The 14,796-nt window shown below is 39.6% G+C and overlaps 1 protein-coding gene across 2 annotated transcripts; it reads right to left on the bottom strand.

Annotated features, from left to right (window-relative positions):
* Window positions 1-159: 159 nt before the first annotated feature.
* On the bottom strand, window positions 160-11,529 carry ppp1r10 (protein phosphatase 1, regulatory subunit 10). 2 transcript variants are annotated; one of them, XM_014027840.1, is made up of 18 exons: window positions 11,249-11,529; window positions 9,087-9,195; window positions 8,915-9,001; window positions 8,683-8,818; window positions 8,557-8,608; window positions 8,212-8,301; window positions 7,992-8,120; window positions 7,805-7,910; window positions 7,203-7,306; window positions 6,983-7,113; window positions 6,703-6,856; window positions 6,359-6,502; window positions 6,034-6,280; window positions 4,761-4,836; window positions 4,458-4,676; window positions 4,232-4,349; window positions 3,783-4,151; window positions 160-1,316 (listed from the first exon to the last, which is right to left on the bottom strand). In XM_014027840.1, exons 2-18 carry the CDS (start codon window positions 9,191-9,193, stop codon window positions 1,177-1,179), a joined length of 2,409 nt encoding a protein of 802 aa, XP_013883294.1. In that variant the 5' UTR covers window positions 9,194-9,195; window positions 11,249-11,529; the 3' UTR covers window positions 160-1,176. The 2 variants fall into 2 exon arrangements, with proteins under 2 accessions (XP_013883294.1, XP_013883295.1); XM_014027841.1 differs by having other exon boundaries at window positions 11,461-11,477.
* Between the last annotated feature and the right edge of the window lie 3,267 nt (window positions 11,530-14,796).

Raw genomic sequence — 14,796 nt, 5'->3', positions numbered from 1 at the left:
CATCTGGTGAAAATTTCATGTCATTAGCACCTCTAGTAATATATTTACTGAGAAAAATGGTGACGTGTTCAATACTTATTTTACCTGCTGTATGTATTCCACATTGATTCATTTTATAATGTATAAAAAAGCTGTAATTAAACCAAAATATGCTTCAAATTCATACTTTCAGGATGTGCACTTTATTCTTATTTTCCAATCCTGTCACTCACGTAAAAGATATTAATATTTTTTACAGCTAATAAATAATTTGCTTTTTTAAAATGAAAAATACACGTAAATATTTCATATCCAAACCATGAAAGTGTAGAAAAACACTGCTGCAATTATAGTTGGGCATTTATTCAATACACTTGTACAAAAAAAAAGGAAATTAATATGTATGAATGTTTATCCTATATTCATACAAATATTTACTATTGACAAAACTGAAAACATTTTTCCGAGTTCAAGACTGTATCAAAAGCAAACTGAAATAAACAACAGAAGGATCAACAGGAAACATTACATTCTTAGTCCCACAAGAGACAAAACAAAGATTTGTTTTCACAGAAAACACTTGATCTGAGTGATGCACAGATCTGTTCATCACATCGAACACTGTCTACATGTTGTGGGTACACATGAGAAAACACAACCTGCAGGCAGTAGGTGTGGGGCTGATCACAGATTGTCACGTTGAAGCCACACATCCGACACACGCGCAGAGAGCTAACACTTTAGCCTCATCTCATCAAACTGCACCGAAAGAAAAGATAAAAATCTGGAGGTGGGCTTTATATCTGCGTGTCTGTCCTGACGGAGATAAATACAAAGTTGTTTAAAAAGTCAGAGAGGATTACATTCTGGGGCCTTGTGCTTCCTAATCACAGCCTCTGAACACTCAGGAAGACGGTTCTGTAGGAATCATACTGGTGACATAATGAAGGTTGGAAGGAGCAAAGCAGCAACACGTTTGGCACAAAGTACAACAGTGAAGAGAAGGATCGTTTGGTCAGCTGGGCTCCAGCAGAGTTAGTGGTCAAGTGCAGTGGCTTGATTCAGTCTCACCATTAAAAACAGGAACATCTCATCAGTCAGCAGCCTCTAACGCATGGTTCTGTGGGCCGAGGCCGACTGCAGTCCGTCTCAGTCCAGACTCTGGCTCTGCTGTCCCACAAACCAGAACTGTGCCGCCTAGTGTCCGTGCTGGTTAGACTGGTAGTTTGGGGGTAGTGGTGGTCCGTTTACACCGGGGTGGTAGAAGGCACAGTTCTCCTCGTACCTGCAGCTTCCCTTCATCATGAAGTGGCGACACACCGGCCTCTTAGACATGTCTGTGGGAGGAGACAATCAGTTACTGCTTGTTCCAGAGTTTATCTAACTGGTTCTTCCATTTTCCATAATGAACTTTCCAGTGTGTTTGTGAATAAATAATTTGTGTTTGTGTGATATTGGTAAATATCTACGGAGCCTGTGAGGGGACATGGGAGATTTTTTTCTTTTGCGTTCCCTCGCAAAAGTCGTTTTTCATTAGCTGTGTTTCCATTGACCATGAAAATGCGCAAGTTAGAATTTCGAAAATAAATTTGCTCAATGGAAACACGTCAATTTCGAAAAAAAATTTCTTTTTTCGACAAAATGTTTTTGCGCTAAGATGAGGTGGTTTTTTGGCTGCATCGAAATCGGTGTTTTTCGCAAAACTGCAATGGAAACACTTTTTTCGCATCACGGGAGTCACGTGATCAACAACCGACTGTTTCTACTGGTGAAAAAAAAACGACGATGAAGAAGATAACAGGAAGTAAAAGTAGTAGTGAAATCACCGAAGTAGTAAAAGAAAGTAAGTAAACTCACCGACTACATTTTCCCAAAAACACAGCATACGTAGCCGCTCCCAAGTAGGGAGTCTCTGGAAAGCCTCGATAAAAGACGCCGACGTCTCCTCTGATGATGAGCGCTAGTGTCGTGGTAGCAACATGCTATGTGTTTACATCCATCGCCGCCATGTTTGTAATGACTTATCATGAGAACAAACGTATTCACGTGTGACTTTAATAGCATTTCTTACTTAATGGAAACACCGCAGTTGCGAAACTATTAACAGAATATCGACAAAGTTTTGCGCACATTTGCAATGGAAACACTACTATTGTTGTGCCTGCTGGTTTGTTAACAAATTCACATGTTCACCGTTAGCGAGTTAGCCTACTGCTTTAATTCAGCTGGTGGCAACATCCTGTTTTGGTAAGTGGATATTTCAAAATAAAAGTCTGATTTAATTCAGTTCATATTCAAAAACTTTTGCGTGGGAATGCAAAACAATTTTGCAAGGGAACGCAAACGTTTGCGAGGTAACGCAATAGTATTGCATGGGAACGCAAAAAAAAAAAAAAAAAAAAACCCATGTCTCCACGTGGGCTCTGTAAATATCGGTTATCGGTCATAACACCAATAATATTCTCGGTTACTGATATTGGCTGAAATTTTCTATTGGTGCACCCCTTTGTCCTGGCTAGGCTAATGTTAGCTAATGGAGAGTTTGCTTTTATTTTAAGAGTTTTTCAGGCTTATAAGAACAACTCTTCTCAAAAACAAAACACTAGTTTTTCGGACCACATTAACTGATAATCGTCTACACTTTAGTCTGACAGTTTGTTTAGTTTGTTCATGTTTTCTAACTGAACAACGTCCGTGCAACAATGCGTGTGTGCAGAGCGTGGACTGTGTAAACACCAGTTTCCTGAGGCAGCTGAAGGTAGCAGTCCACCAGGAGCTGAGTAAATGTTTGACTGACGACATCCTGATCAGACACTCAGAACATACTGCCACAGCTGTGTACTAAGTACATTTACTTTGTTACAGTACTTGAGGATTGGTAATTTTACCAAGTATTTCATAAAATCGCTACTTTTACTTCGTAACTAGTTTGCTTCAGTAAATTCAACAGTTTTTTCTTAGGCAGGGGTTCTCAAACTGGGGTCCCAGGACCCCCAGGGGTTTGTGAGCTATAGGGTCCTCAATTTTTTAAAATAAACTGTTAATTTTGTTTTTCATTTAATAATTTAAAAAAAAAAACCATGAATGAATAAGGGGAACAAAGCACCGGTAAAATAAACTCAACTAAAACAAAATGATTCTCATGGCATTAAAATGGCAGTAAATTAGTGTTAAATCAGCATGAGGTTTATGAGGGGGTCCCTGGAGTATTTTCACCTCTATAAGGGGTCCACAGATCCAATAAGTTTGAGAAATTAGAGTGAGTAAAGGTATTTTTACTTTTCCGACTTTTGTTAACAGTTTCAGTTCTTTTCTCATCAAGTCATTTCCTGTTTAGGTATTTCTACTTTTGCTTGTGTTTTTTCCATAAGTATTTTATAGACTTATTTATAGTCTATTGCAAAAGCTGTATGATGATTTTTCCGTAACACGGCTCAGCTTTTATTTATTTTATTTTATTATTATATTAGTATTTTATGACATCATTATATATTTTATTTATATTTTAGAAAATATTACATGTATTTTTTTCTACAGGGGGATCAAAACGTTTGATTTATTTAAAACTTGGTAAATCCTAACAGGTTTTTATATGACAGTTCTGTTACATGGTGAAAGTAAAGACTGAGCACCGTACTTTACTTCACTTTGACAGCAGGAGGAGGTGTGTGACTAAACCAAACTGATGAAGTTATTTTTATAAAAGATGAACAGAAAAACCCTCTTGTAAGTCAGACCTCGACAACTTTAAGTCTAAACTCCAGACTTGTGTGTGGTTCCTCAGAGTCGGGGTCTCCACGTACCGTTCATGTTGTTGTGTCCTCCTCTGGGACCTCCTCCTCGCCCTCTGCCCCTGAAGCCTGGCTCTCCACCTCCTCCTCGACCCCGGCCCCCCCTGTGGAAGTTCCCGCCCCGGTGGGCGCCCCCTCTCATGAACTCATCGCCCCAGTAGTTGCCGTTGTCTCCTCTGCCGTGGCCCGGCGGTGGTCCCATCATGCGGGGGCCTCCGCCAGCGTTGAAGGGTGGGCCGTGGTTGTGGGGAGGCGGGGGGTGGTTAAAGCGGGGACCCCCCGGCGGGTTGTTGGGTGGGTAGCCTCCGTTCATGGGCATTTGCATGGGCATGTTGTTCATGTTGTTCATGCCTGGACCGTGTCCCAGCAGACCTGGGTTGACTTCAGAGAAAATCAATCGATCAGTCAAACTGACGATGATGATGATGATGATGATGATGATGCACAGAGACCAGGCTTACCTGCTGGAGGACCACTCTGATTCTGGGTCTGCTGCAGGGAACCCAGTAGTTGTTTAATCTTGTCTGAGAAGTCGGGTTGTTTGATCAGGTCTTCAGCAGACTGGTTTCCAGACGCTCCCTGAGGACACACAACTGGTTAGCTTCACAGCAACAAACACAGGTTTGAAACAGTCACGGGGGGCAAACAAAGACCACCCTGTTTGATTCAACGACAGAGAAACGTTACCATGATGGAGGAGAGCAGCTCCTGAACGTTGACAGCGGGGGCGGCGGGGCTGCTGGTGGTGCTGGTGGCCTGTGGGCTGCGGGAGCTGCCACTCAGGTTCCCCATGAGGTTGGCCAGGACAGGAGGAAGTTTGGAGTTCTCGCTCTGGTTCAGGGCGGAGCTCTGCAGTGACGACGTGTCCATGGGCTCAGCGTAACTCTCATCCAGCGTAGAGGAGTCCTGCAGGGGAGAGCAGACCGTGGTCAGACGGTGCACACAGGAACAACGTCAGAAGGAACAACGGAGGGTTTACTGTGGGCTAACCTCGTCCAGAGGGATGAGACGGGGAGGCATGGGCTCATAAGGTTCTGGATCTGGTTCATGTGGACTGTCAGGAACACTGGGGAAGAGAGAATGTCAGAACTCATCAGTAAAAAAACAAACAAACTGTTTTAACATGTAGTGCTGTTTTTTTTTTGTTCTGGATTTACTGATATCCAGCAGCCGTTTCACTGATTTCTTTGTTTTGCTGCTTTGTATGGAATAAATCTTGTGCCAACAGGAACTGAATGTGAATTAATTCGCTTTGAAACTGTATTTTGGTTTATTAAAAACTCATTTTGACTACTTTCACTTTTAAAATTCTGACTTTTGTGTCACATCCTGGTCCTTGAGAAAGCCAGGCAGAGTAATCAAACACAGATCAACAGATTTATGTTTCACTTTGGTGAAGTTTATCTTCTGTGTGTAACAGAGTTGATGCAATCCACTGTAAAAGTGACAAAAACAAAGTTATTTTATTGCAGTTATTAATTTGACCTATATGTAGACACATTTACATCATGGATCAGTCAGCAGCAGCATCTGATCAACATGTGATCCATGATGTGATGTAAATGTGTCTACATACAGGTAAAAATAATCACTGCAATAAAATAACTTTGTTTTTGTCACTTTTACAGTGGATTGCATCAACTCTGTTACATACAGAAGGGAAACTTCACCAAAGTGAAACATAAATCTGTTGATCTGTGTTTGATTACTCTGCCTGGCTTTCTCAAGGACCAGGATGTGACACAAAAATCTGAATTTTAAAAGTGAAAGTAGTCAAAATGAGTTTTTAATAAACCAAAATCCAGTTTCAAAGCAAATTAATTCAAATTCAAAACTTTAAATTCAGTTTCAATTTAGTGAAATTTATTTTCAAACCAATGCATTCAATTTCAAATTCAGAAATTCAAATTAAACTCCTGCTGGCACAAGATTTATCCCATATTTTTTCATCACTTACTACCAAAGGTGAAAAGGGATTTCAGGAGGTAATCATTAGGTATACATCTACATCTAATTTACTTTTGGAGTCAGTCCAATTAAAGATGGACGCCACAGCATGAGCAAGCATAAAAATGGCCGTAACTCTACCAGTTTAAAAATCCTGACCTAAACCCTGGTGTGGTATTAGTCCCATACATGAGTAAAACCATAACACTGTTTTAGTTTACACTGATAAAAGCTACTTCCTGTTCTGTTTCGACATATTGTTCCTGTGATAAGTGAGCCTATACTCTCCAGGAAGTGAGCGTGAGCAGCAGCGTACCTCTCCTTGCTGAGGAAGATCTCCTGCAGGATGCCCATCTCACGGTCTCTTTGGGTGAGTTTTTCGGAGCTGTTGGCCCCCGGGGCGACCAGGCTGCCCATCAGGGTCAGGGGTCTGGGCTGGGTCCAGGGCACCCTCTCCTCCATGGTATCGTGTGAAAGCCTGCGAGCCATCTCAAACGTCTGCCTGTCCATCATGAGCTCCCGTTTGGCTGCCTCGCCGAAATCTTTAATCTTGTTGACGTTGACTGCGGCAGAAATGAAAACATTTGTGAGTTTTTTTTTTAATTTTCTGCTCAGACGGGAGAAAACCAGCAGCTTCTTACCTCTCTCAGTTTCATCCAAATCAAAATAAAAGTAGTGTTTAAGCTGTTCCTCCTCGGCCCAGTGAACCGTCTTCTTCTTCTTGCCCTTCTTCGTCAGATTTTCTTCTTCTCCTCGTGGTTCTGCCAGAGCGTTGGGCTTCTCACCTACAGTGACAGGAAACAGGCTTAGACCTCGTGCTGCACGGCAGCTTCTTCAAATACAAGTATGGTCACTTATCAGATCAAGTTAAATGAAATAAAACTACAGTTTAAGTTGATCTCTATCAACTTTAACTGACAGCTATTTGTTGAAAGCCCTAAATATTGTTTAACAACAAAGAGATGATGTTCACTGTGAGCCTTACTGCTGTTGGAGCCCTCTGGGTCCTCAGGGGGAACTGGAGTTCCGGGCTGCTCCGGATCCTGTTTGTCGTCAGAACTGACGGACGTGGCTGTTTCTGGAGACGAGGGTTTAGCAGACGAAGAATATCCAGCTGCTTTGTTGTCGAACGGGTTGGTCTGAGATAACAAACACGAATAAAAACATATAAATGATGAAATCATTTTGTGCTCAGCTGGTTACAGTAGTTACTGTTTGTTAGCAAAATATCTCATTCACAGTATATGAAATTACACAGTGTGTACCTTGTTTGAAGTGGGCGAGGCAGCCTTGTTGTGAGCAGGACTGGTAGCAGCAGCGGATTTCTTCTTCTTGATTTTGATCCCAGGCACAGGGGCAGAGTTCAGGGCGTCCAGAAATCCTGTGCCCTCCATGGCTGTGGTGAAAACACACGATGAAAAAACACCGTCAACCAACATGCTCAGAGTCACACAGAGAGACGGGCCTTTAATGTGCAAGACTTACGTGGAGCAGGAATTAGCTTTACTTTGATCTCTTTGGTTGAGTTGGAGGGGGTGTTTAAAGGTTTGTACTTTTTCTCCAGCGGTGGCGCATCTGAGGGACCAGCGCTGTGAAGAGATAAAACACGTCAGTACTAGAGCCAGCCTCCGGGGGGCAGCAGTGAGCAACACAAGATAAGAAAACAAGGTCAGCTCTGTCCAACAAAGCCTTTTGACCCACTTTTATTAAACGATATTGTATTTTATTATGTTATGTTGTATTATATTATATAACATGTTATAATATATTATGTTGTTATATAATTTAGTATTAAATTTTATTATGTTATGTTATATAATATATTATATAACATATGTTATGTTATTTAACATAACATATTATATAACATAATATATTATGTTATCTAATATGTTATGTTAAATAATTTTATATTATATTTTATTATGTTATGTTATATAATTTTATATGTAATATAATTGTATATTATGTTATATTATGTTATGTTGTATTATATTATATAATATGTTATAATATATTATATTATATTATATTATGGAACATTTTCTTATGTTTTTGTTTCCTTGTAACCTTGCATCATTAAGTACCTGGGCCTCTTGAGAAGTGGGGGCTTTATGTTGTACTTGTTGCCCAGCTGTGGGGCAGAGGGGGTCTTCTTCGGAGGAGTTGGGTTGGGAGTTTCCATCTCTAACCCTGCAGCACAAGCCAAACAAAGACTGTTAGTATCAGCTTGTGGAAACCAGTCGCACCAGTTCTCATCAGCTGAGCTGGTACCTATAGAGCGGATCTTTGCGTGACTGGGAGCGTGGGCTTTGGGTTTCTCCTTCTTCTTCTCCTCGTCTCCGGTCTTGTCTTTCACGTCTCTCACCGGCACTTTGCTTTCTTCTTTCTTTTTCTTTTTATCTGGAAAACAAACAGAAAGAAATGAGACGACTTGTGGAGCTGGGGGGTGGAAACGACACGGGTTTTGAATCCAACAAGTTTGGATGCGTACCAGCAGGAGAGCTGCCACTGCTCGACACGCTCTGGGAGCGGATCGTAGCCATCCAGCCATCGACGAGAACAGCTGCCAGTTTCCTCAGCTCTGCAAACACAATCAACACTACAATCAGAATACAAGCTGGGTGCAACTTCAAATCAAAACACATTTTTGTACAGTAAAAATGAACTTTCTTTACACACTTCTTCTCTGGTGATCTGACCACCAGCTGACTTCTTAACTAAACTCACATGAACCGAGTCTCAAAGCAAAACTCTGCCCATCCCTTTCAAATCAAAGCATCTTTAATGTCCAGACATTTTGTTGCTTTTCAACCAGGAGCTTCATCCCATAACTAACCTTCAGTCTCTGCACTTTTGCTCAGCTGCTTCACCAGCTTGGCAGTGTTGTTCTGGAAGAAGACAAATATGTCAGATTGTGTAAACGTGCTGCGAGCTGATTGATGCTGGTAGATGGACTCAGTACCTGTTTGAGGTGGTCTACTTTGAGAGGCAGCTTCTGGAGCGTGAGCAGGATGAGCTGCAGCAGGGGCGTGTTGTTGGTGGTCTTAGAGTAGGTCAGCCAAGAATTCAGGAGTTTGTACCCGCCGACTCTTATAAACCTGGGTGAAACCCAAGAGATTTTATTTTAATTTTTTTAAATAAAACATTAGATTTAGTGGCTGCAGCAGGACAAAGAAGATGTGCGAATCATCTACCTGTTCAGAACATCGTGGGATTTTGTCTGCAGCAAGATGTTCAGGTACATACACCTACTGACCATCTTGCAGGAGGCCTTCATCAGCCTGCGGGGAAAAAAAAATTAAAAATAATTATTTAATTTAATTATTTAACATAAAAGATAAAAACATGGTAGCTTTAGTCTCTCACCCGAACACCTTTGGGACACCTTCCAGGCTCCGGAGCTCCCCATCCTTCCCCAGAAGGGCCTCGATGCCTTTCAAAATCTCCCTGGGGTCAATTGGTCCCCCCGCCATGCCTGAAACAGAAGAGCCACACGGTGAACACGAACGGCTCATTTCTCTTTAATGTGCAGGAAAAATCCCACGTGGACCACGCAAGAAATTTCCAAACAGCGCGACATCAGCAACACTTTCAATCATCTCCTTCAGAGGTGGCTGGTGGTGTGCACAAACACCATCGCACTCATCGATTTAACAAAACAACTGAGGGAAAACTCCATTTTGAAGCAACTCTGAATTATTTCAACACTGAGGCGGTCGTAAACAAAAAGCTTGACTGAACCTCAGCCATCAACCAGTCTGATGATAATCCACAGGGTTGTTTTAATTTCACTTTGAAACTAACTGCAGGTTTGCAGCTGAGCTCTTCCTCATTGTCCTTGCAAACCAATTAAAAAAAAATAAATAACCCGGTGTTCATTGTGCAAGTCAAACACACGTGAAATGAATTATTTTTATTAATGCATGTATTACTTAGGCTATAGAAAGAAAAAAGACAAGCGTCACATATTTAGAAAACCAACTCATTAATTAAAAGTTTTAATTTTTTATTTAAAATGCATAAAAACTAATATGTATTCACTAATTATTTATGTTTAATTAATGGGTATAAATATCTGATCGAGTCTCTATAAAAAACTGAATAATTTAGAAAAATATTAGTAACATTTTAATTATTCAAAAGTAATCAAGCTGAACTAAGTGCACTGATTTCTAACAGCATAAAAATGTTATAAAAAGGTATTAATTGCATGAGAAGTGGTCAGAAGAACAGTTTCAGCACAGATCAAAGCCTGGTAATCATGCCAGTATAAATTAGGACACTTACTGCCACCAACAGGTGAGTTTACTTTCATTATGCCCTAACTAAAACTTTACTTCAAATGCATTTCTTATAGAGAAGAGTTAAAATACAGACAAATGTTTAAAGGAGAAACCTATAACCCAAATCTGCTGCGTGTTTATTATTTAATTTAATTTAAAATGAAGCCTAACGAGGCCCAACAAACACCACTTAAACCTGCCTGGACTGGTTTATAGAAGCAACATTTAATATATTTATATTTATGCTCTAAGAGTTGGGATTTAAACTGGTTTTTGTGCTCGTTTACAAGCTTTAGACGTCCTGAAATGTCAGAGTCGGTTCAGTCTTACCTGCAACAACTCATCTAAGGTTTTATTTTGTCTCCACAACTGCAAATAACTCCTGAAAATGTGGGTTATTTGACACATATACACATTTTAAAGCAGGGACACCCATAGGGGGTGCTTTGGCACATTTTCTACACGTTAAAGCATATTTGACTGCAAAAACACATCTAAATTTATAGTTTTTTTTAAAGTAGCAAAGCAGGTTTACAAAGGAGACACATGAATAATTAAATAACATAGTAAAAGGCCCAGGATTTGATGGCCCAGCCTGTAAAGGCTTATTAAACTGAGCAGCTGCTTTAAGAGTGAAAAGAGGGAGGGAGCTGCACTGATCACAGCCCTCCCTCTGTTTACACCTCCAGCCCGGCTCTACCCCCTCTTCTACCCCCTCATAAACAACCACCAAAGCCGGGCAACGCCGTCCCAAAACAGCCGCTCCAAGCCGGGGGAAAGCGGCGCCGCTAGTCCAAGGACGGGCCAGCAAGTAACCAAATCCAGTGTCCTCTCTCCGTGCTGCTTTTATCACAACTGTTTGATAATAAATACACCCTCCATCTCCCCAGCAGCAGTCTTTATGTGCAGACTGCGGCTCTCTGTCTGTCAGGCAAAAAGTCCGATTTCATCATGATCATGTGCTGCTTTCCTTTTATGCTTAAGGCAATCTTTATGAGGAGATTGCTTATGGTAATTATGCGAAATCCAACATTTATATATATATGTTTTATTTTAAGTTTGTTCATTCCGTCTCACACGCAAAGGCACGGATCCAGTCCGTGACTTCACCGTGTGAGCTCATACTAGAAGAACAAGCTGTTTTCCACGACGCCTGCTAGCCAGGCTACCGCTAAGCTAGCCTAGCATCTACGACAAGAAGCTCGTTTTATGTCGATTCAATTTTAACTTCAAAAATCAACTTACTATTGTTACTACAGATCCTCAGCGTCTCGGGTATATTATGGTGTACTTTTTCAGGAACTTATAGCTCACATTTCATCATTTTTATGTCGTTTTAATTGTTCAAAATGAGGCCCCCTCATGGGTGGGGCTGTGGCAGCTAAGATGCTAAAGCTAAAGCCTTTTCCTTCGGGGGGGAAACTGGAGGCAAAAATAGTAAATCAAATGTCCATTACTTGAGAAAAAAATTCAATTGAGAAAAGCTGCTCAAAGTCCTCGATGAGTCTTCAGAAGCGAACTGAACCCTGCAGAAAAAAACACACACAAAAACATATAATTACTTTTTAATTGTTAATATAGTGTTCCACGTCTGGAACTACATTAAAGTGTTTTTTTTTTATTATTTTTTAGCCAATATTAATTTGGTATTAAAAGACGACTGTCACATTCACAACGTCAACATCTCCTCTGACTTGACTTACCTTTGACTAAATCCAGGAATGAGCTGCAGAGGAGGGTCTTCCCCTTTTATACTGCGTGACGAGTTTGACGTCACGGGGCGTGTTTTCGTGTGGTTTCGCACAAACAAAATGGTGGAAAGTTGTCTTTGCCTTTCTAGTCAAGGACGTAATGGCGTGCCTCACGTGGTGAACGATGTTCGTCTCGATATAACTGCACATTTTTATAGTTCAAGTGCTTCCTTTTTCAGTTAATAAATAGATACTAACAAATACAAAAACATTCTGATGACTTAGCCGGATTTTATTTATTTATTACTATAAAAAATAGTTAATATAAATGTAATATAAAATGTTTCCTAAAAATGGCGACGGGTATTCGATCACATGCTGAAGAGGAACTCAGACGTCAACACCGCCGCCATATTGGGAAGGCTTTTTTTATTAAACAACAAAGAACACACAAAATAATACAATGTACAAAACAATAAGGGGTATTTCAAACAAACATGCATATAAGAGAAAAGGATGAGTGCAAATAAAGATAAGAAGTTTAAAAATAAGAAGGAACAAAAAAAAAAAGGCTAGGGTTTAGATGTTAAATCATACTCTTCCTTTAAAGAGCACAGATTGTGGGCATGTTTAGTGTGCATCACTTTAAGAGAATTGCAGTACAAAATAAAGTCATTGTGAAAATGATAGAAATTTGGTTTAACCTTAAGATATTTAGCTTTATGGATGAAAAATTTCCCCAGAATTATAATAATCAAAAAAAAAATTGTTTAGGTCTTCTGGACGGGTTCTTCTCTAATGAAACGTTTCGTCTCTCCTCCAAGAGACTTCTTCAGTCTGAGAGTTTCAGGCAAAATTCAGGCTTTTRAGCMCTGCCTCCATGTGACTGATACTCACATCACATGGCTATCGTTGACACCTAATTAACACTTATTGTTAACAGGGGATGGAGTGATACTGGCAATAGCAGCACTGTAGGAGGGGGACAGCTGAAAACGGAGGTCTCCACCTCTGTTTAATGATGGACGGTCTTTCTTTACAAAAATGGCTTCTTTTACTCCTCTCTCAAACCAACGTTCCTCTCTATCAAGAATGAGAACATCCTCATCTCTGAAAGAGTGACCGCTGGCCTGTAAATGAGTGAAAACTGCAGAGTTCTGGCCATTAGATGTAGCTCGTCTGTGTTGGGACATTCTTTTGAACAGTGGCTGCTTTGTTTCCCCGATGTATAACTGGTCGCAGTCCTCCTGGCACTTAACAGCATATACAACATTGCTCTGTTTGTGCCGGGGCACCGGATCTTTGGGGTGAACCAGCCTTTGCCGTAATGTGTTTTGGGGTTTGAAAGCCACTGGGACATCATGTTTAGAAAATAAACGTCTCAGTTTCTCCGAAACACCCGCAACATACGGAATAACCACTGGTTTGGGTCTGATAATAGTGTTGATGAGAAAGTCACTGTTGTTATTGTCCATAATAAGTCCATAAATTATATTGTTTTCAGAGAACATTTGGAGACTGGGAACTTTGGGAAATAACCAGTCAAACATATCAGACCATAATGTTTCAACATACATGCATTGAAAGATTAAATGTTCTGTTGTTTCAGTATCATCACAAAAAACACAATTATTTGTTTCAATACCAAACCTCTGATGAATAAAATAATTAGATGGATATATTCCATTTAAAGTTTTAAAGTGGATTTCTTTGGCTCTTGGTGCAATTGGAAATTTGAGGTATTTAGTACGTAATTTATGGATTGATTGTGGTGGAAAATTTTGACGAATGGAATTTTTAAATGGCAGGGTGGGATAAATAATATGATCGAAAGTGTGTCGAATAATTTTATTGGAAAACTTGGAATCTTTGAAAGAGTAATTTCCAAATAATAATTGTGGTAAACATGGAACAATAGGTGAATAAGCCAATGAACCTGCAATTAAACATGAGACAGCCGTTGGAATGGCTTTGATTATGAGTTTAAATGTTTTTTGATTTGTTTTTAGATTATGCTGTTGACACAGAGGCCATACTGGGAAGGCATAATGAGATTATCACCCCATAGAAGTAAAACAAATCTGGATGAACTTGCGTATGATCTTAACTACATTTTTAGAAAACTGTGCAAAGATAAGAAGGAACACCTGGATTTAACTATACTAATAAAACTAATGCAGATCAAACTGTTAAAACTAGTCAGTATGTTAACTTACTTGTTGTGTGTTACATGTATTTATCTTTAATTATTATTGATTGTTTATCACAATAATAGAAATAATGTTCTGTTAATTAATGTGCTGTTTTTGTTCATTAAATAAGATACTTTCTCCAGATGTGAGGTAGATAATAATGCTGTCACACTTAATTTATTCTCAGTTTGCTGTTCACTTTGTGAAATTATTTATCAAAAATAATGTGTATGCTCTTTTCCTAAAGTACTTTTCAAAATATCTGCAGCCCTCCTGTATGGGATAAGATAACTGTCAGAATCATAGAATGTGTAAGAGTCTAAATTTGTACATGTAAGTCTATAAACGTACATAAATTTGTTACAACTTTGCCACATTACAAGTACGAATCAAATTTACAAGTAYAATTCTTTTACCTGTCAAAATAACAGACATTATGCATGGAACACAGAAAAGATCGATTGCAAACAGTAACTAAGCCAGACCACTATAGGGGGACATGACCACTGCCTCATTTGGGACCAGATGAACTCTTTATAAACACAACAATTTGCTGAATTTGGCTGTGATTTATTAAGGAACAATGCTCAGAAACATGCGTACGTACGCTTTTATAAATTTGATTTTTTTTTTTTGGCGTACGCCATTTTCACCTTTTGGCCGTACGTTCAGTTTTAGTATGGTTTCCATGCAATCCTTTATAAATGAGACCCCAGGCCTTGACGTATTTTTAAACTCAGTGTGTTTAATCTGTTTACATTAAAGCTTACTTATAAGTTTTCATTTGTTTGACATTGATTGATGGTTTTACTTTAATAAATAAATTTTTAAATATTCAAAACTTTTGTTTTTACCTAACTATGAGCTGTGAGTGATAGATGAAACAAATATTATAGTAAAAAAGTGTGTG

The sequence above is a fragment of the Austrofundulus limnaeus genome, unplaced genomic scaffold, assembly GCF_001266775.1.
Source record: "Austrofundulus limnaeus strain Quisiro unplaced genomic scaffold, Austrofundulus_limnaeus-1.0 Scaffold689, whole genome shotgun sequence".
In the NCBI taxonomy this organism is placed as follows: domain Eukaryota; kingdom Metazoa; phylum Chordata; class Actinopteri; order Cyprinodontiformes; family Rivulidae; genus Austrofundulus; species Austrofundulus limnaeus.
Note: the sequence above shows the minus strand (reverse complement) of the source record. Positions and strands in the feature narration are given on the sequence as shown.